The 20,666-nt window shown below is 42.0% G+C and overlaps 1 protein-coding gene across 4 annotated transcripts in view; it reads left to right on the top strand.

Annotated features, from left to right (window-relative positions):
- Positions 1-20,666, top strand: part of kif19 (kinesin family member 19) — a 238,258-nt gene that overhangs the window by 195,881 nt on the left and 21,711 nt on the right. For all 4 annotated transcript variants that reach the window (XM_088000607.1, XM_043714731.2, XM_043714728.2 and 1 more), the window contains 5 exons: positions 1,287-1,461; positions 2,370-2,568; positions 3,800-4,070; positions 7,455-7,576; positions 11,287-11,450. In XM_088000607.1, coding sequence (XP_087856733.1) covers positions 1,287-1,461; positions 2,370-2,568; positions 3,800-4,070; positions 7,455-7,576; positions 11,287-11,450 — 931 coding nt within the window. The remainder of the gene's footprint in view (positions 1-1,286; positions 1,462-2,369; positions 2,569-3,799; positions 4,071-7,454; positions 7,577-11,286; positions 11,451-20,666) is intronic.

The raw sequence follows: 20,666 nt of genomic DNA, 5'->3' as shown, positions 1-20,666 counted from the left end.
TTATTAGGTCCACATCCCCCACCAACTCACTTTCCACTCCCACACCTTCCCTTGTCGCCGCAAGAGGTGTAGAACCTGCACCCACACCTCCCCCCTCACCTCCATCCAAGATCCCAAAGGATCCTTCCACATTCGATGGAGATTTTTCTGCACTACCAAGCACCTCATCTACTGTGTCCATTGCTCTCAATGTGGTCTCCTCTACATTGAGGAGACAGAACGCCAACTTGCAGAATGTTTCAGAGAACAACTCCGGGACACATGCACAAATCAACCCCACTGCCCTGTGGCCGAACATTTCAATTCCCTCTCCCATTCCACCAAGGACATGCAAGTCCTGGGCCTTCTCCACCACCAAGTTCTAACCACCCGACGCATAGAAACAAAACGCCTCATCTTTGGTCTTGGGACCTTCCAACCACCCAGGATCAATGTCGATTTCACCAGTTTCTTGATCTAACCTCCCACTATCTTATCCCAGATCCAGCCCTCCAACCTGGCACCGTCTACAAGTCCTACCTGTCCATCTTCCTTCCCACCTATCTGCTCCACCCTCCACTCCGATCTATCACCATGACATTCTACCTTCATCTACCTATCGCATTTCCAGCTACCTTATCCCCAGCCCCACATCCCTCCCATTTATCTCTCAGCCTCCTTGGGTCCCCCACCGACATTCCTGGTGAAGAGCTTATGCCAAAACATTGACTCTCCTGTTCCTCGGATGTTGCTTTTCCAGCACCACACTTTTTGACTACAGTCCTCACTTTCTCCCTGCGACCACAGAGCAGCCACTAAGCAGACTTATCAGGCCTATGGTCAGGGTTTCAGTGTGAGTCAGTGACCCATGAAATATTAACTGCCAGTTACCTGCAAGTAAGCTGGCTTAAAATCACCTGTATGGATATAAATTGAATGGTCAAATGAGATTCAAAGCACAAGCACATTTTTAACCATCTGAAAGTTTGAGTGTAATCACAATATATTATCCAGATGTTCCAAAGCTTTTATCTTCACTGGATAATTTTCTGCCACATATGGTATTTTTCTTCTCTGTTTTCCGTGATTCCATTCTGAGATGATGTAATCCATATTTATCTTAGTTTGTAGGATTGTGCACCAGGAGCAGGCAAATTACTTTGAACCGATGATACAAGCCTCTGTAGTATAGTTTATAGAGTTTGACTAAAATGGGGATTGGAAGCCTTGAAGTCTTGAGAAGTGGTGCTTTTGCATGCTGTGTCATGTGAAGGAAACTGTTAATTTTATTAATTTTGTTCTTTTAGCTGAAGTACAACTACATTCCTCTCGATATGACAGACGGGAGATGGAAAGGCTTCGTGAACATCTAATTACTGCCTTTCGAGAACAGATGGACATCCGGCGTAATCTGCTGGAGCTGGACAGCAACAACATGCAAATTCAAGTTGACACATCCAGGCACTTACTAACTATCGCAGAGTTAGTATAGTTCATATTTCCCCCAGTACTCACTGGGAACATTGGTTCCTGCCAGTTTGCACAAGGCTGAATATCTAAGGAGGAATAAAAAAGTAGAATCAGCAGAGAAGATGATAAATCTCTCAAGATTTTTGTTTCATGCAACCGGTCATAGAGACAAGACACAATTTGTATTACCTTAAAGCCTTTAAAGAGATCAACAGAAGTAATACAACATTAATTAACTCCATAACCTTTGTCATTTGTAGACCATTGTTGCTCAACTACTGATCATGTGTGACATTAATAACTTGCAGAGCTAATGAAACATGAGTAAATCTTCTACTGCAGTCAATTATATTGTAGTTTCATGACTAATAAGATTATTACATGCTGCATCTTTCAAATTGTAATATTGTTCATGGATTTGATGCATCAGCAAGCAAAGTTCATCAACCAATTTGCAATTTGCATTGAAAAACACCCCTTCTCCTCTGTGTTTTCTATCCAGCGACTCCTGCCAGGAGCTTAACATATGAATGTTGGTTTCTGTTTTGATGCTTGCAATAGTGAATAGTCTGTTGACATTCATTGTCTCAATGCATACATAAATAGTTACTCAGCAGCCAAAGTACCAGAGAACAACTTGCACCTATGGAACTAAAATCTTGCAAAGAAAGGGTGATAGCATAACACAGATTGCAGTTAGTACTACTTATAAATTATTGATATGTGGAACCTAAAAGGTCAATGGGTGCACAAGATAAGACAGAAATGTAATAATAGCCTAAAAATAATATTTGCTGTTTCCTATTTCAACAATGGCAATACAGAAAAAGTCAGTTGATGGAACAATGTTGGCCAAAACTGGTTATTTGGTGGTGAACTAATTAAAGTGTGAAGTAAAAGTCATCTGATTGTTCCTGCAGCTGGGTACAGGAAAAGGCTCGACGAGCCAAAAAATGGAGGGAAGAATACCAAAAGGAGATCTACAGCAGGGAGGATAGTGAGAAAGATTCAGACACTGGAGATGATCAGTCTGATGTTATGGAACCAGCCGAGGTCGCTGTGGCTCGGGAAAATATTGCTGCACTCGTGGCTGAGCAGAAGAAATTAAAATGGCAGAAGGTAACCAACTCAACAGCTGTTGTATAAATACTGTTTATTATAAAATAACTCTTGAATTTCCAGGAAGTAATATGGTTGTTTAATTTTGATTTAACTTTGAACGCCTTGAAACAGTGATTTGAATTTGAAAAAGTTTTTGCACTTTCTTATGTGGTTGCAGAAATTTAATGGTGTATATTAGCTGTGATGTCGATTATAAAAAAAAACTTTAATACTATTTTCATCATTTGGTTGAAATATATTGTGTAATGAATTGCAGATTGTCACTTACTTTACAGAAATGCATCTATTTATGGATTGAGCCCAGTGGCTTTCATTGGTAGCTTAGTTCACTAGTCTGTAATAGTTTATTTGAAGAAGTTCTGTATTTGTTGCTTTATTTTGATTATTTTTGTTACCAATCTTTGTTTCTGTTTATGTGGCTTATTTCCTATGAATCTTTCACAAAGGCAATTATAATTACAAGCATTTATAAAACGTCTTTTTAAATGAATAAGTCTGGTTGTTGAAACTATATCTAAGTGAAGGTACTTTTAAACAATTTTTAAATAAAAATTTGCTGACTTTATCTTGTACAAAAAGGCTTCATTTTCTCAGGCCATTGTGAGGAATATACTCAGTTTGTACTGAGCCCTTTTATTTTGACAAATAGCAGTCCTTGATTAATCCAAGTTCAAAACACACTTTAATATCTGTCATACAGTGCAATCTTACGCAGATGTTTTGTCAGCGTGCATACCCCTCAATAGCTCCATCTTTCCTGAATCTTCCGTTTTATGCTCACCTGCTCTCCTCCTAATCCAAGTATAATTATTTCATAAAAGAGCCATTCTTACTTGGGACCAAAGCCCTCAGTCACCCTGCTACAGTATGCCATGTTACATGTTACACAACATGTATGGGTCCATATATTAAGGATGTTTTACAGTTAGAGACTGTAAACCCGGCTTTCCTGTTTTTATATTGATCTCCTTAAAACATTGTGACTTTATTTTTGTTTTTACAAGCATTGAGTTTGCCAGTAAAAAGAATGTCCCTTTTGTAGCATCCACAATCAATTAATTGCAATATGGTAATCCAGCATAAAATGAATACACAGAGCCAACTACATTTATTAAATCTTGACTAATCTTATGCAGAAGTTATTAATGTGTTTTATGTGTTTAAATTGTGCTTCACTTCATCTTTTGGAGCTTCAAAACTCTTACTAGTTTCTCCCTGTCCCCTGAAGGTTGAGTTGGAGAAACAATTCACTGACATTCGATCACGTGCTCATAGATTGGAAGAGCTCCTTCCCAAGAGGATCAGCAGTGAGCAACAACGAGAGGTTTTGAGCCTGCTCTGTAAGGTGCATGAACTGGAAATTGAGAACACAGAAATGCAGTCCAATGCTTTACTCAAGGACAATGTCATACGGCAAACAGATTATGTCATTCAACGTTTTGAGCAGCATCGGCAGCTGTGTGCTGAAATTATTCAACAGCAACGGCACATCATAGATGGTATGAAAGCATTTAATTCCTATAATTTATGCATTTTGTTCCTTTGAATAAATAGAGATAATCTGCTTCACAATCTATCTTTGCAAGACTCTACTTGTCTGTGTGTATGTGTATATATGAATTTATTGGCATCTGTGTCAATGCAATGTACAAAGGAATATAGACTTTGCATGCCAGAAATTCCCAATAAAATTGCAATTATTCTGAAAATATACAGTCACTTTGTCATACTACCAATGAACTTCCTATTTATACATAGAATCATAGAATCCCAACAGTGTGGAAGCAGGCCATTCACTCCATCAAGTCCACACTGACCCTCCAAAGAGCATCCCACCCACACCACCCCCCATTCTCTAACAATGCATTTCCCATGACTAATCCATCTGTAGACAGTATGTATAATTTAACATGACCAATCCACCTAACCTGCATAGTGGGGATCAACCTGTCAGAATGAGCACAAGTATTTTTTTCAAGTTTCAGTTTTGCACAAATTGTGATTTTGCCTGTCTGAAATGAGAGCATAGAAACATAAAAGATGGGAACCGAAATAGACCGTTTTATCCCTTGCTGTGACATTCTTTATGATCATGGCTGATCATCAAGCTTAATATCAAAATCCTGCCTTCCCCCATATTCCTTGATCCCTTTACCTATGAGCTATATCTGCATCCTTCTTGAGAACACATTGTGTTTTAGTCTGAACCACTTCTTGTGGTAGTGAATTCCGTAGGCTCATCACTCTCTTGGTAAAGAAATATTTTCTCATCTCAATCCTATAAGTTTACTTCTTATCCTTAAACTATGACCCCTATTCTGGAGTCCCACATCCTTGGAAGCGTCTTTTCTGCATCTAATCTGTCTTGTCCTGTTAGAATGTTATAGGTTTCTATGAAAACACCCTCATTCTTCTGAACTCCAATGAATATAATCATACACAACTCAATCCCTTCCGCATTCATCAGCCCTGCCAACCCAGGAATCAATTTGGTAAACTTCCACTGCATTCACTCTGTAGCAAAAACATTCTTCATCCAATGAGGAGACCAAAACTGCACACAATATTCCAGGTATGGCCTCACCAATGCCCTGTATAATTGAGGCAAAACATCATTGTTCCTGTACTCAAATCCTCTCACCGTGAAGGCCAACATACTGTTTGCTTCTTTACTGCTTGCTGCACCTGGGTGCTCACTTTCAGCGACTGGTTCACGAGGACACCCCCGTCTTGTTGAACATATCTTCTCTCTCAATTTACAGCCATTCAATTAATAATCTGCCTTCCTGCTTTTGCTACCTAAGTGGAAAACCTCAAATTTATCCACATTGTACTGCATTTGCCCGTGCATTCAGCCCATTGAAGTTCCACTGTAATATCTCCACATCCTTCTCACAGTTCACCCTTTGACCTAGCTTTGTGTCAGCAACAAATTTGGAGATTTTGTGTTTATTTCCCTTATCTAAGTCATTTAATATACATTGTGAATAAGTAGGGCCCTAACTCTGATATATCAAATGCTTACTGCTAACTAGTTTTCTGTCCATCTCATTACACCATCCCCAATTCCATGCACTTTAATTTTACACAATAACCTCTTACATGGGACTTTGTTGAAAGACTTCTAAAAGTCAAAATAAATCAGTCCAGAGGCGCCTCCTGATCAACTCTACTAGTTACTTCCTCAAAGAATTCCTGTAGATTTATCAAGCATGATTTTACTTTTGTAAATCCATGCAAAATGGGTCTGATTATACTACTGTTTTCTAAGTCCTCTGCTATAAAATCTTTGATAATGAACTCCAAAGTCTTCCCCACTACTGACATCAGCCTCACCAGTAAATAATTCCTTGCTTATGCGATACCTCCCTTTTTCAAAGTTGGATCACATGAGCTACTCTCCAATCTGTAGGATCTGTTCCAGAGCCTAAAAATCTTGGAAGATGACCACAAATGAATCCACTATTTCTAGGGCCACTTCCTTAAGTACTTTGTGTAAATCATCAGGTCATAGGCACTTATTGGCCTTCAACCCAACCAATGTGCAAACACCATTTCTCTACAAATAAAAGGTTGCTTTAATTCCTCCCTCTCACTAAATCTTGTGTTCCCCATCATTTCTGGGATGTTATTGTTCATGTCCTCGTCTGTGAAGACAGAAATGAAGTACATATTTAGTTTGTCAGTACATATTTCTTTGTTCCCCATTATAAATTCCCGTTTCTGACTGTAAAGGACGTATGTAAGTCTTTACCAATCTTTTTCTCTTTCCATACGTATAGAAGGTTTAACCCTCAGTTCTTATGTTCTCTGCAAGCTTACCGTCATACTCTATTTTCTACTTCTTAATCATTCCTTTGATCCTCCTTTGCTGACTTTTAAACTGTTTCCAAATCTCAGGATGTATTGTTTTTTTTCTTACCAATTTGTATGCCTCTTTTTTGCATCTGATACTATCTCTAACTTTGCTCATAAACCATGGTTTGGCAATTTTGCTCTTTGTACTCTTGCACCAGATAGGAATAAACAGTTTTTGTAGTTTACCCATTCACTCTTTGAATGTTTGGCATTAATTTCAATAACATTTATGGGCGGCACAGTGTTTCAGTGGTTAGCATTGCTGCCTCACAGCACCAGGAACCCGGGTTTGATTCCTGTATCGGATGACTGTGTGGAGTTTGCACATTCTCCCCATGTCTGCATGGGTTTCCTCCAGGTGTTCCGGTTTCCTCCAGAGATGTGCAGGTCCGGTGGATTGGCTATGCTAAATTGCCAATGTTAGATGCATTAGTCGGGGGTAAATATAGGGTAGGGGAATGGGTCTGGGTGGGCTCCTCTTCAGAGGATTGGTGTGGACTTTGTTGGGCTTAAAGGCCTGTTTCCATTCTGTAGGGAATCTAATTCTAATTTCCCAATCTATCATAACCAACTCGCTCCTCATGCATCATAGTTTCCCTTGTCTCAGAATCAACTACATCATTCTCCAGCTTGATGATGAATTCTACATATAGTATTAAAATTGCTCATCATGACTGCAATACGAAATATTCCTTTTTCATTGCATTAATACCCAGTCTAAAATGGGCTGTTCTTCAGTTTGTTCCTCAGTATATTCGTACAAAAAATGATCTTGCATACACATCAGGAATTCTTCCTCCAAGGTATTATAATTAACTTGATTCACCATCTGCATAAGCAGATTAAAGTCACCCATAATTCCTTTACCCTGTATGCATCTATGATTTCCTATTTAATGTAATTCCCAACATTTGCTGGTCTATTAACCACCCTCATTAATGTTGTTTTCCCCCTTGGTGTTTCTCAATTCTACCCACACAAATTCTACATTATCTGAACTAGTATTTTTCCATATCTCTTGCCAGATCACAACCTACTGGTTCCTCCACAGTTGGATGAGTTGTATGAAATTTACTTGAGAGAGCTGGATGAAGGCAGCCTGGACCGGATTGTTGCCATCCACACTGTCACAACAAGAACCCTGAAGGTATAGCATAACTAGTGAGCAAATAGAATTATTAACTTTAGGTGAGAAAAAAACCTTACACTTTTCAGAGATTTACACAATCAGAGATAATGCTCTTTGAAGATTTATTTCTTTGTTCTTGAACTGGTTAAGTCTTTATGTAGATTGTTAAACCATGCTCATTTTCAATGCAGTGCAGTTTTAATTTTTTTTTTACCTCTTATTCAGCATTTAAAATTCACAACATACATTGAAAATAATTTATTGTGATGAATGTAGCATGAAACTTGATGAGACTTTCAGTTCAATAAACAGGTTTGTTAGAGGGCAACATCAAACAGGGTACATTATCTAGAAACTAGGACTCTTTATGTTAACTGGGTTGACAGCTTCTTCATCATTCTGAAATGGACTGGACTATTGTTTATAGAGGGGTTATAACTGAATCATTTTATTCTTTTTATTTTTGAAGGTGTTGTAGGTATTGTTGGCAAGGCCAGCATACCTTGCTCACCACAATAGATTAGATTCCTAGCAAGTCCACCATGACGATCTGAATAGTAATCCACCCAGATCCATTCCCCTACCCTATATCTACCCCGGCTAATGCACCTAACATTACGGGCAATTTAGCAAGGTCAATTCGTCCTAACCTGCACATCTTTGGATTGTGGGAGGAAACTGGAGCACCTGGAGGAAATCCTTGCAGACACGGGGAGAACGTGGAAACTCCACACAGTCACCCAAGGCTGGAATTGAATCTGGGTCCCTGGCATTGTGAGGCAGCAGTGCTAACCACTGAACCATCATATAGCTTTTGGAATTGAGCAGCTTTCTTGGCCATTTTAATCACATTGTTATGGTTTTGGAAACACATAAAGGTCAGATCAGTTGGAATGAAATACTTTCTTCCTTAAAGGACACTTGTGAACTGGATGGACTTTTATGAAAATCAGTGATAGTTTTATGGTTGCCATTACTGGGGCTACCTTTCAGTTCTAGGTTGTTTTTAATTGAAGTTAAATTGCACCAGCTGCTGTGATGGGTCTTGAATTCATGTCCCTAGAACATTTGCCTGAGCCACTGGATTATTAGTGCATTGACCATTGTATTATCTTTTCCTACTGAATCCATTAGCACATAAAACTGGATGGAGTGGTTAATGAAAAGTTACCCGCACCTATTTGCGGGATTCAAAAAGCTCCAAAAGCTCTGATATAGCGAGCAGAAAGCATGCACTAAGTTACAATCCCAAAATATGTCACCTTCCACATTGGTAAAGGTAAATAAGTCGATGTGCAGTGCCTATGCCTGCAAATAATTGCATTTACAAAGAGCCTGTTTGAAATCACATCACACAATTGGTTTCTTTGAAGCTAGTGCTGGCTGAATTCAGAAAAATCTGGTTGACATGCAACTGAACAAGTTACCCTCAAATTGATCACTTGCTGGGCCACATCTAACAAGTAATTTTTAAAAAGTTAATGCTCTGAATCCAGAGCCATGTATTGCATATAGGTTTCGCCAATCCCACATTCACAATAGTATATGCAGTTATCTCTGTCTGACCCCTTCTCTGTCTTCTCTAACCCCTTGCCCAGTTTCTGTGGTTACCCAACCCCCTCAGTCACAACATCTACAGTCTTGATCACTTAACTACATATCAGCCCCTATTCCATTCAAGTTTTAAATTCATGTCCACACCTTGCGCATTTGATTTCATTTCAGCCCAAGGCTCAATATGGGTGTGTCTTAGGCCTGAGCATTTCAGATACAATGATTATTCCCTGCATCCTGATCAAAAAATGAAGGCAGCTGATCTTCTGGGTCAGAAATTCTAAAAATTACAGTTCATATTGATCCTCAGCAATTTATTTTAGCAGCAATGAATATGTTACATATCCTGCCAGATACACAAAACATGTGTACATACACCATGCTAGAAACAATACAAGCATAAATTTCCACCAATTAAAGATTAAGTGTATCATTTCTCTGCACTTGTCAAGTATCTGGATAGAAAAATCTGGGTAGAAATTACAAAGAACAGTATGAGTAGAATTACTGTTCTTTTATCCAACAGTAGAGCTGCCAGCACTTACTTTCCTTCTAGAAATTCAAAAATTGTGTTTTACTCAATCTACTGCTTCTTTGGCATTATTTAGATTCCAACCCCTAGTACTTACATATGTTTTTAACAGATTGCTTCATTATACATCTGCTGGATCATTTGGGTACCCTGAGAAGGAAGCTGTATTTACCCTGGCAAAACACCAAATCCTATTTCAAATCAAAACCAAACAGTCATGACTGGGACTATAAATTATTCAACTGTCAGGAATCCCAGGAAATGCAATGATAATAATCTATGCATTTATTCCTTCCATTTGTTTCAACCAGGATCTGAAGATATTTCTGTAGCAGTCACAAATCCTTTGCACCAGAGATATAACATCATGATAGCTTCTATAGTTGTGTGATGAAAAATACAAACACCTTTTTTTTTGTCACTATCACTGTTCTGTCAAAACATGCTACAAAGTTCAAGTCTGCTCTAGATATTCTCTGAGGTTGAATTTCTCTCCTCTAAGCAGATTCTTGGTCCTTAATAATCAATATTGGCCAATTTCTAGCCATTTTTTAAAAATCGCATTCATTCATGAGGTGTGGGTGTCATTTATTGCTGATTCCCATTTGCCTTTAAGATGATGTTGAACTGCTTTTTGCTATCCATGTGATGAAGGTGATGTTGTGAGGAGAGAGACCTTGAATTTTCACCAGTTGCTGATGATATGGCACCATAATGCTTCCAAATAAAGATGGTGTATACCTTTGAGGGAAACCTGCAGATGGTTGGTATTCAGTGTCTGCTGCATTTGTCCTTCTAGATGATATTTGCCATGAGATGTCAGGATGCTGTTGAAGGGATCTGGCAGAGTTGCTGCATGCATCTATTAGGTGACAGATCAGTTGCCAGTGAAGCAGGCTGCTTTGTCCAGGTGGAAGGGCTTTGGGTAGTGAGGAAGTGAGTGATACTAATCTCTGACCTGCTGCTGTGACTAGTCCAGTTCAGTAGTGAAAAGTAGTGAGAGGAAGTAGTGAGAGATGACAATATAGATCTAAGTCAGGATATTGTGTAGCATGAAGGGGAACTTGCAAGTGGTGGTGTAACTGTTACTGGAGGGAGTATAAGTTGAAGGGGGTGAAGGCCTCAATGCAGTACTGGCACTGGCCACTATTCCCACAGTGGTGTTACTGGAAGGCTTCTGGTCTGATTGTCTGGATGCTGCCATTGGCAGGATTTCTGATTTGCTATGATTTGATTCAGTGAGGCACCCAAGATGTCCAGGTAAGTGTCTGATTCCATTACAGTAACATTGAGCCTCTCATGGAAAGACAGTATGGGTCTTCCACCAGTTCTCCATTGATCATTGTCACTGTAACTAGATCCCATCCCAAATTATAACTTAATCTATAAACCCTTTACTTAAGAAACTGATATAATACTAGAATGAAATGTCATTAGAGTTAAATATTTTATCTTGCATAATAATTCAGCAGGTTTTTCTGGATCACATGAAAAACAAACAAATTATCACAGTTATGTGAAGTGTCTTAACTGTTAGTTTGTGGGGCACAGAGAAATTGAAAAGCCATTTCTATTTGCTTTGGTTAATCTGCTGCTTGTGAATACAGCAATCATTCAGATTGATAATCTCTCTGTCTCCCAGGATGGTTCGGTCACAAATATGGCCCAGAGGCTGAAGGTGGGAGAGCTGGTGCAGGATGTGGACTCTGATCAGGAAAGTGTGAGAACAATTGGATCTGAAAAGCCTTATCCTTGGCGAAGGAGTTACAAAGATGTGTTACCACCACTGGTACCAGAGCCGGAAAGGTAACGTTAACAGGGGCAATAGGTTAAACCAGTAATCGAGAGGTAATAGAATTCCATTAAATCTATGACTTGTCTAGTTAAATATTTCTTATAAATACAGAAATGGTTGAGTGATATTTCTAAACTTGAATCCTAATTAGATAAATAAGTCACAACAATGATGATGCATTACAGTGCTTGCACGTCGGTGCTGATGGTCACCAGTATGATCCACAGCAACTACATCTGCAGCAAGTGTTTGCAATTTGAGGAAATCTGCCTCTGAGTTGATGTGCAAGATTCTGAGCTTTGGACACCAGTATATCAAGGAGGGCAACGTTTACGTGGATAATTCAGTACTTTGTTCCAGGAGGTTGTCATACCATTTGGGCTAGCTACTTTTGAATTGGACCGTAGTCAGGGACAGGGAGATGTGACTGCAAGTGAGATAGTTATGTGGACACAGAAAGTAGGGATGGAGGAGTCTCAGCCTCTACAATAGTCCAATAGATTCATTGTTCTTGCAGTTTATGTGGGTCAGAGCAGGGAGTACAGGGGAACCTCGATTATCCGAACGAGATGAGCGGGCACTATTTAGTTCGGATAATTGATTATTCTGTTAATCGATTAAATGCCCCTCTGGGGATCAGAGTTCTTAAAGTCTGCCCCCCCCCATTCAACCCTGCCCCCCTCCCCCCCCCTCCCCCGTCCAACACTGCCCCTCCTCCCCTCAACACCATCCAAAACCTCCCACCGCCCCCCGCCCTCTCCTGCCCCCGCCCCCCCAACCCCGTCCAACACCTCCCCCATCCCTCAAAACGCCCCCCCGCGCCCCCATCACCGTCCAACACTACCCCCCCGCCCCTTCTCTGGGGCAGCTGGACTGGACACCAACGATAAGACTGCTGCTGCTGTTGCTGCCGCTGCCTTTGTGGGGTAAGTCTCCAAATAGCGTGTGCGCGCGCGGGCACACACACACCTTTTGACTGTAACTTTTTGACAGGTTCCATCTCTGCCCTGTACAGGTCAACATTGGTCAGATTATCTGGGGAAGGGGGTGGGGGGGTGGGGTTTAGTGTACACCCCTCTGTAGAACTCCAGGGAAAGTGTGGAGAGAGAGAGAGAGAGAGAGAGGGCGGGAGGTCAGTCATTGGAGACAGTGCCTGTTTAATCACTGGAATCAAAAGACGCAATCACTATTGGAAACAAGTCTTTGATGTGATGTTTCTATCCGGACCACGAGATCTCCTTCGGATAATCTGATTTTCGGATAATTGGTATTCAGATAATCGAGATTCCTCTGTACAGGGTGGATGAGGAAACTGAGCATAGTGCCTTCTTTCAGGGAGCCATTCACGTAGGTGACTAAAAAAATGTAGTGGGGAGAAGGTATAAGGGATATTGATAATATTCTGTGAAGTTTAGAGTAGGAGTATTAAGATCTTTGCTGTGTCAGGTTAAGGACATCTCCTCAAGGAGAGAGAGAAACACTCAGCTGGAGTGGAAGGATCTAGTTGTTGTAGTCCATGTGAGTATCTGATACATAGGCAGGACTGAAAGATTCTGCTGATGAAATATGAACAGCAGAATCACAAAGGTTATAATCTCTGAATTACTACCTGAGGACAAGATAATTGACATAAAGGTAAATAAGATCATAAAGTTGACCACATGCTGAAAGATTGATGTGGGTGAAATGGGTCTTGATTCTTGTGGTGCTAGCACATGTACCAGGGAAGAAGAGAGTGTACACTTTAGACAGTTTTCACCTAACTTGTTCTGAGACCAATGTACTATACTGTATAAAACCCATTCTAGGATTTTAAAGGAGCTTCATATAACATAGTGAGAGAGAAGTCACATGAGGACAAATTGGAAAATTAAAGAGAAAAGTGATAGACAGTAATGCAGGATTGTGATACAGGTAGTGAAAACCAGTGTGGGATAGGAAGGACAGAGCATATAAACATGAGTGTGTTGGCAAATATGGTCACAGTAAGATAAAATGGCTTTAAATTAACAGAGAGAATGAAGGGTTCAGATGAAGAAATATTTCGTCATTCAAACATAAAAGTTGAGGTAATAGAAAAATATACTGATATGGTTAAACAGAAGCTGGTGGGACAGGAGGGGACAAAGAGTTTAACAGTATTAGAGCAATAGAACAAGGCATATTCAGGGGATATTGGTTAAAAAAAGTTAAAATTACAAGATGGAGGGTGGGAAATAAATAATACAGGCAAGTAATATTTTGAAAAGACCAACAGCATAGAAAAACAGATGTAGGTTTGTTAATAAAGAATAACATAAGGACATTTCTGAGAAAAGATCATGACTTTGAAAATCAGAGGTAGAAACAGTATGAGTGGAAATTAGGAATGGGAAAAGTCAGACTTAAAAATCACACAACACAAGGTTATAGTCCAACAGGTTTATTTGGAAGCACTAGCTTTCAGAGAGCTGCTCCTTAATCAGGTGGTTGTGGAGTATAAGATCATAAGACACAGAATTTATAGCAAAAGTTTACAGTGTGATGTAACTGAAATTATATTTTGAAAAAGACCTGGATTGTATGTTAAGTCTCTCATCTTTTAGAATGAACATGTTGGTTTCAGTTCTTTCATATGTAAATCATAGAACATTTAAAAGTTACATTCTCGAGTGAACTTTAACAATTGGTGTCATGTTGGCCCAGATAATTCATTGAAGGTGTGAGCTGCCCTGTGTAAGACTGTCTGTGCCACAATGGTCAGACTGATTCTATTCCAAAAAATGGATTTACAGAATTTTACATGGATTCATGCAGTTTTTGAGCAAAGTAAAATTTAATTCTGCAAGTACAAATTGACTACACAAACTTATATGTGTATGTGTGCACGTGGGTGTGTGTGTTTGGAGGGGGGGGAGTTATGAGTGTCGGTGACAGAGTGTGTGTATGTGTGTGAGTGTGAGTGTAAAGGGTTATGAGTCTGTGAGAGGATGCATATGTGAGTGTGGGAGTGTATGTGTGAGCATATGAGAGAGAACCTGCGTGAGTGTATGGGTCTGTAAGTGTGTGTATGTGTGTCTGTCTGTGTATATACTGCAGTGGGGTCACCTATAGTGTGACATGAGCCCAAGGTCACGGTTGAGGCCATCCCCATGGCTACCGAACTTGGCTAAGACCCTCTGCTTGGCCATTTTGTGTTGTTGCCTGTCCGCGTTGGAGGATGGTCACCCGAAGTTCTGAGGTTGAATATCCTGGACCACTGACGTGTTCTCTGACTGAGAGGGAACACACCTGTCTGATGATTGTTGTGCGGTGTCCATTCATCCGTTGTATGGCCTCTGCTTGGTCTCGCCAATGTACCATGCCTCAGGGTATCCTTGCCTGCAGCGTATGAGATAGACAACGTTGGCTGAGTCGCATGAGTACCTGCCACGTACAAGTTGGGAGGTGTCCCCACGCGTAATGGTGGTATCTGTGTCAACACTCTGACATGTTTTGCAGCGCCTATCATGATAGGAATGTATGGAGTTGCCCTGAAAGCCGGACAGTTTGTTACAAACAATGATCTGTTTGAGGTTTGGTGGTTGTTTAAAGGTGATAAGTGGAGGTGTGGAGAAAGTCTTGGTGAGGTGCTCATCCTCATTGATGATGTATTGCAGGCTGTGAAGGACATGGCGTAGTTTTTTGGTTCCTGGGAAGTACTGGATTACGAACGGTGCCCTGTCGGTTGCAGCTCTTGTCTGTCTCCTGAGGAGGTCATTACGGTTTCTTGCTGTGGCAGAACTGGCGTCGATGAGTTGAGCATCATACCCTGTTCTTATGAGGGCATCCTTGAGAGCTTCCAAGTGCCCATCACATTCCTCCTCATCTGAACAGATCCTGTGTATGCATAGGGCTTGTCCATAGGGGATGGCTGTTTTAATATGTTTCGCGTGGAGGCTGGAGAAGTGTATCATTGTGAGGTTAACTGTGGTTTGCAGTAAGTAAGGTGCTGAGGTGCCCATCCTTGATGGAGATGCATGTGTCCAAAAATGAGACAGATAGTAGAGTGTAATCCGTGGTGAGTTTGATGGTGGGATGAAACCCATTGATATCACTGTGTAGTTGTTTCAGTGACTCCTCGCTATGTGTCCAGAGGAAGAAAATGTTGTCAATGTATCTGGTATATAGTGTTAATTGGAGGTCCTGCATAGGGAAGATGCCTTGTTCGAACCTGTGCATGAAAATGTTGGCATATTGGGGTGCAAATTTGGTCCCCGTGGCTGTTCTTTGTGTGTGGATGAAGAATTGGTTGTCAAAGGTGAAAACGTTGTGGTCGAGGATAAACAGGATGAGTTGTAGGACGGTGTTTGGAGATTGGCAGTTGGTGATATTGAGTACTGAGGGTGTTGCCTCGATGCCGTCATTGTGGGGGATGCTGGTGTAGAGTGCTGAAACTTCTGTTGTGATGAGGGATGTTCCCGATTCGATTTGTCCATGGGTGCTGAGTTTGTGTAAGAAATCTGTAGTGTTGCGACAGAAGCTGGGTGTCGCTTGTACAGTTGGTTTCAAGACGCTTTCAACATAGCCAGAGAGGTTCTCACACAAGGACCCATTGCCTGATACGATGGGACATCCTGGTGTGTTGGCTTTGTGTATCTTCGGAAGGTAGTAGACGTCACCTACGTGAGAAGTACGTAGGATGAGAATGTATAGGGAACTCTGAAGGACTGGATCCAAGGCCCTGATCAATGTGTTTAGTCCACAGGTGTGCTGTTTGGTTGGCTCGGCCGGTAGTTGCCTGGTATTCCTGGTTGTATAGTTGTTGGTACACTTCCTTGCGGTAACCTTTTCTATTCTGAATGACGATGGCTCCTCCTTTATCTGCTGGTTTGATGAGAATGTTGTGATATGTTTTGAGAGCCTGGATGGTGTTGCGTTGTAATCAGGTGATGTTTTGCTCTACCTTGTGGGTATGGCTGATGAATCTTGCATTTACATGTCAAGCCCAGGGCAGTGGCCCTCCAATGGAGTCCAACTTGACTCCTTCTTTGGTCGTTCCTCTACACATTGATCAGGAATTTGGATCCAGTCCTTCAGAGTTCCCTACGCGCCCCCCCCCCAATCCCACATACTTCTCATGTAGGCAACTTCTACTGCCTTGCAAAGATACACAAAGCCAACACACCAGGACGTCCCATTGTGTCAAGCAATGGGACCCTGTGTGAGAACCTCTCTGGCTATGTTGAAGGCATCTCGAAACCCATTGTACAGGGGACTGCCAGCTTCTGTCACGACTCAACAATGACATTTTCTACAAACCCACCGACTCCCACCACTAGCTGGATTACACATCCTTCCACCTGACTCCTGCAAAAATGCTATCCCTTACTCCCAATTCCTCTGCTTCCGCCGCATCTGCTCCCAGTTCCACCATAGAACATACCAGATGGCCTCCTTCTTTAAAGACCACAATTCCCCCTCCCACGTATTTGATGATGCCCTCCAGCACATCTCATCCACGTCCCACACCTCTGCCCTCGAACCCCACCCCTTCAACCGCAACAAGGACAGAATCCCTCTGGTCCTCACCTTCCACCCAACCAACCTCCATATACATCACATCATCCTTCGCCATTTCCGCCACCTACAAACAGACCCTACCACCAGAGATATATTTCCCTCCCCACCCCTATCCACATTCCGTAAAGACCGTTCCCTCCGCAACTACCTCGTTAGGTCCACGCTCCTAACAATCCACCCTCCCCTCCTGGCACCTTCCATTGTCATCGCTGCAATTGCAAAACCTGCACCCACATCCTCCCCCTCACCTCCGTCCAAGGCCCCAAAAGAGCCTTCCGCATCCATCAAAGTTTCACCTGCACTTTCATGCATGTCATTTACTTATCGTTGCACTGGATGCGGTCTCCTTTACATTGGGAAGACTGGGCGCCTTCTCGCAGAACGCTTCAGAGAACATCTCCGGGACACCCACTCCAATCAACCCCATTGCTCCGTGGCTGAACACTTCAACTCCCCCTCCCACTCTGCTGAGGACATGCAGGTCCTGTGCCCCCTCCATCGCCGCTCCCTTACCACCCAACGCCTGGAGGAAGAACGCCTCATCTTCCGCCTCGGACCCTCCAACCCCCATGGCATCAATGTGGATTTCACCAGTTACCTCATTTCCCCTCCCCCCACCTTAACCCAGTTCTAAACTTCCAGCTCAGCACGTCTTCATGACCTGTCCCATCTGTCATTCATCCTTCCCACCTATCTGCTCCACTCTCCTCTCCGACCTATCACCTTCACCCTCACCTCCATCCACCTATTGCACTCTCAGCTACCTTCCCCACAACCCCACCCCCTTCCCACTTATCTCTGCACTCCCGAGGTTCCCAGCCTCATTCCTGATAAAGGGTTTTTGCTTGAAACATCGATCTTCCTGTTCCTCAAATGCTGCCTGACCTGCTGTGCTCTTCCAACATGACTCTAATCTTGATTCTGATCTCCAGCATCTGCAGCCCTCAATTTCACCTTTTTGTCACATAGTCTACCATTACACACTACCTATTGTTAACCACTAACAGTCTCCATTAACAGCTATTCACCCCCCCAGCCAGATCTTATTGACTCCTTTGTTCTTCTTTCTCTTTGGGCTCATTCCTCACCTATTGTTTCCTTCTTACTCTTGTGGGATAGAGTTCAAATTGGAATAGACTGGAATTCATGAGTGGTGAAAATAGCTTCTTTTATTCAGCAATCACAGCACAAGTTCAAGGTAGCAACAGAATCCCGAAATATAGTTCTTACAAGAGCCTGTTTATACATAGTTCTTATATCTGTTAAAGTTTCATTACTATCATATTATATTTTTATTGGAAGTACAGAAAAAAAAACAATCCCTGTGGAACACCACTGGTCACCAATCTCCAGCCTGAATACTTTCCATCTACCACCACCTTCTGTCTTCTATGGACCAGCCAATTCTGTATCCAGACAGCCAAATTTCCCTGTATCCCATGCCTCCTTACTTTCTGAATCAGCCTATCATGGGGAACCTTATCAAACGCCTTGCGAAAATCCGTATACACCACATCCACTCCTCAACCTTCATCAATGCATCTTGTCACATCCTAAAAGAATTCAGTAAGATTTGTGAGGCATGACCTGCCCCTCATAAAACCATGCTGACTATCTCTAATCAAACTATGGTTTTCCAAGTAATCATAAATCCTGTCTCTCAGAATCCTGTCCAATGCTTTGCCCACCACTGACGTAAGATTGACAGGTCTGTGATTCCCAGGATTATTACTTTCCATTTCTCGAACTAGAGAATAACATTTGCCATCCTCCAATCAACTGGTACTACTCCAGTGGACAGTGAGGATGCAAAGATCATTGCAAATGGCGCAGCAATCTCTTTCCTCACTTCCTGTAGTAACCTAGGGTGTATCTCATCCAGCCCAGGGTATTTATCTATCCTTATGTTTTTCAAAATTTTCAGTACATCCTCCTTCCTATCATCAACCTGTTCAAGCATATCACTCTCTTGCTGACCTCAGAAACGTCAAATTCCTTTTCAGTAGTGAATACTGAAGCAAAGTATTCATTAAGGACCTCCCCTACTTCCTCCGACTCCAGGCGTAAGTTCCCTCCACTATCCCTGACCAACCCTACCCTCACTTTAGCCATCCTCTTGTTCCTCACATAAGGGTAATATGCCTCAGGGTTTTTCTTAATCTGACCTGCTAAAGCTTTTTCATGCCCGCTTCTAGCTTTCCTAAGTCCATTCTTCAGTTCCTTCCTGGCTACCTTGTAACCCTCTAAAGCCCTATCTAATTCTTGCTTCCTCAACCTTAAGTAAGCTTCCTTCTTCCTCTTGATTAGCTGTTCCACATCCCTTACTATGGAAACTCCACATCCCTTGTCACCCAAGGTTCTTTCAACCTACCACCCTTTCCTTGCCTCAGTGGGACAAACCTGTCCAGTTCTATCAGCGGGTGCTTCTTAAATAACCTCCACATTTCTGTTGCATTTCCATGAGAATATCTGTTCCCAAGTTAGTCGCCCCAGTTCCTGCTTAATTGTAATTCTCCCTCCCCCAATTAAATACTTTCCTATACCATCTGCTCCTATCCCTCTCATGATTATAGTAAAGATAATGGTGTTGTAATCACTATCACCGAAATGCTCTCCCACCAAGAGATCTGACACTTGACCTCGTTCATTGCCAAGCATGAAATCCAATATTGCCTTCCCTCTAGTTGGCCTATCTACATATTGCGTCAGGAACCTTTCCTAGACACACCTGACAAAGACTGCTTCATTCAAACTATTTGACTAAGTAGGTTCCAATCAATGTTTGGGAAGTTGAAGTCACCCATAACAACAACCCTGTTACTTCTGCACATTTCCAAAATTTGCCTCCCAATCTGCTCCCCCATGTCTCTGTTGCTATTGGGGCGTGTATAGAAAACTCCCTATAAAGTGACTGCTCCTTTGCTGTTTCTGACTTCCACCCATACTGACTCTGTACACAAACCCTCCTCGACAGTCTCCCTTTCTGCAGCTGTGATACAATCCCTGATTAGCAATGCCACTCCTTCACCTCTTTTACCGTCTCTCTATTCCTTTCGAAACATCTAAACCCTGGAACATCTAACAGCCATTCCTGTCCCTGGATATCCAAGTCTCCGTAATGGCCGCAACATCATTGCTCCAAGTACTGAACCATGCTCTGAGTTCGTCATGCTCTGAGTTCGTCACCCTTATTCCTGATACATTTTGCATTAAAATAGACACACTTCAACCCATCACACTGGGTGCACTTTGCCCTATCAAGTGCCTATCCCTCCTCACAGACTCTCTGCATGCTGTATCTGCCTGCTCACTACCTACTCCGTCATCTAATTTGTAACTCAGGTTCTCACCGCCAACCCCCCCCACCCCCCGGCAATCTCGTTTAAACCTTCCTGAAGAGCTCTAGCAAAATTCCTGCCCAGAATATTAGTGCACCTCCAGTTCAGGTGCAGCTCGTCCTTCTTGTACAAGTCCCACCTTCCCCAGAAGGTTTCCTAACGATCCAAAAATCTGAAGCCCTCCCTCCTACAACCGTTTTGCAGTCATATGTCCATCTGTACTCGCCGTCTATTCCTCACCTCACTAGCACGTGGCACTGATGGTAATCCTAAGATTTACCTCTACTCCTCCTTCCTTTGAGCTTCCAACCTAACTCCCTATATTCTCTTTTCAGGTCTTCCTCCCTT

Source organism: Chiloscyllium plagiosum, unplaced genomic scaffold (assembly GCF_037043375.1).
Source record: "Chiloscyllium plagiosum isolate Xiang-an unplaced genomic scaffold, Cpla_swu_hap1 HiC_scaffold_25, whole genome shotgun sequence".
NCBI lineage: Eukaryota > Metazoa > Chordata > Chondrichthyes > Orectolobiformes > Hemiscylliidae > Chiloscyllium > Chiloscyllium plagiosum.
The sequence above is the reverse complement of the archived record's forward strand: the minus strand, read 5'-3'. Positions and strand labels throughout refer to the sequence as shown.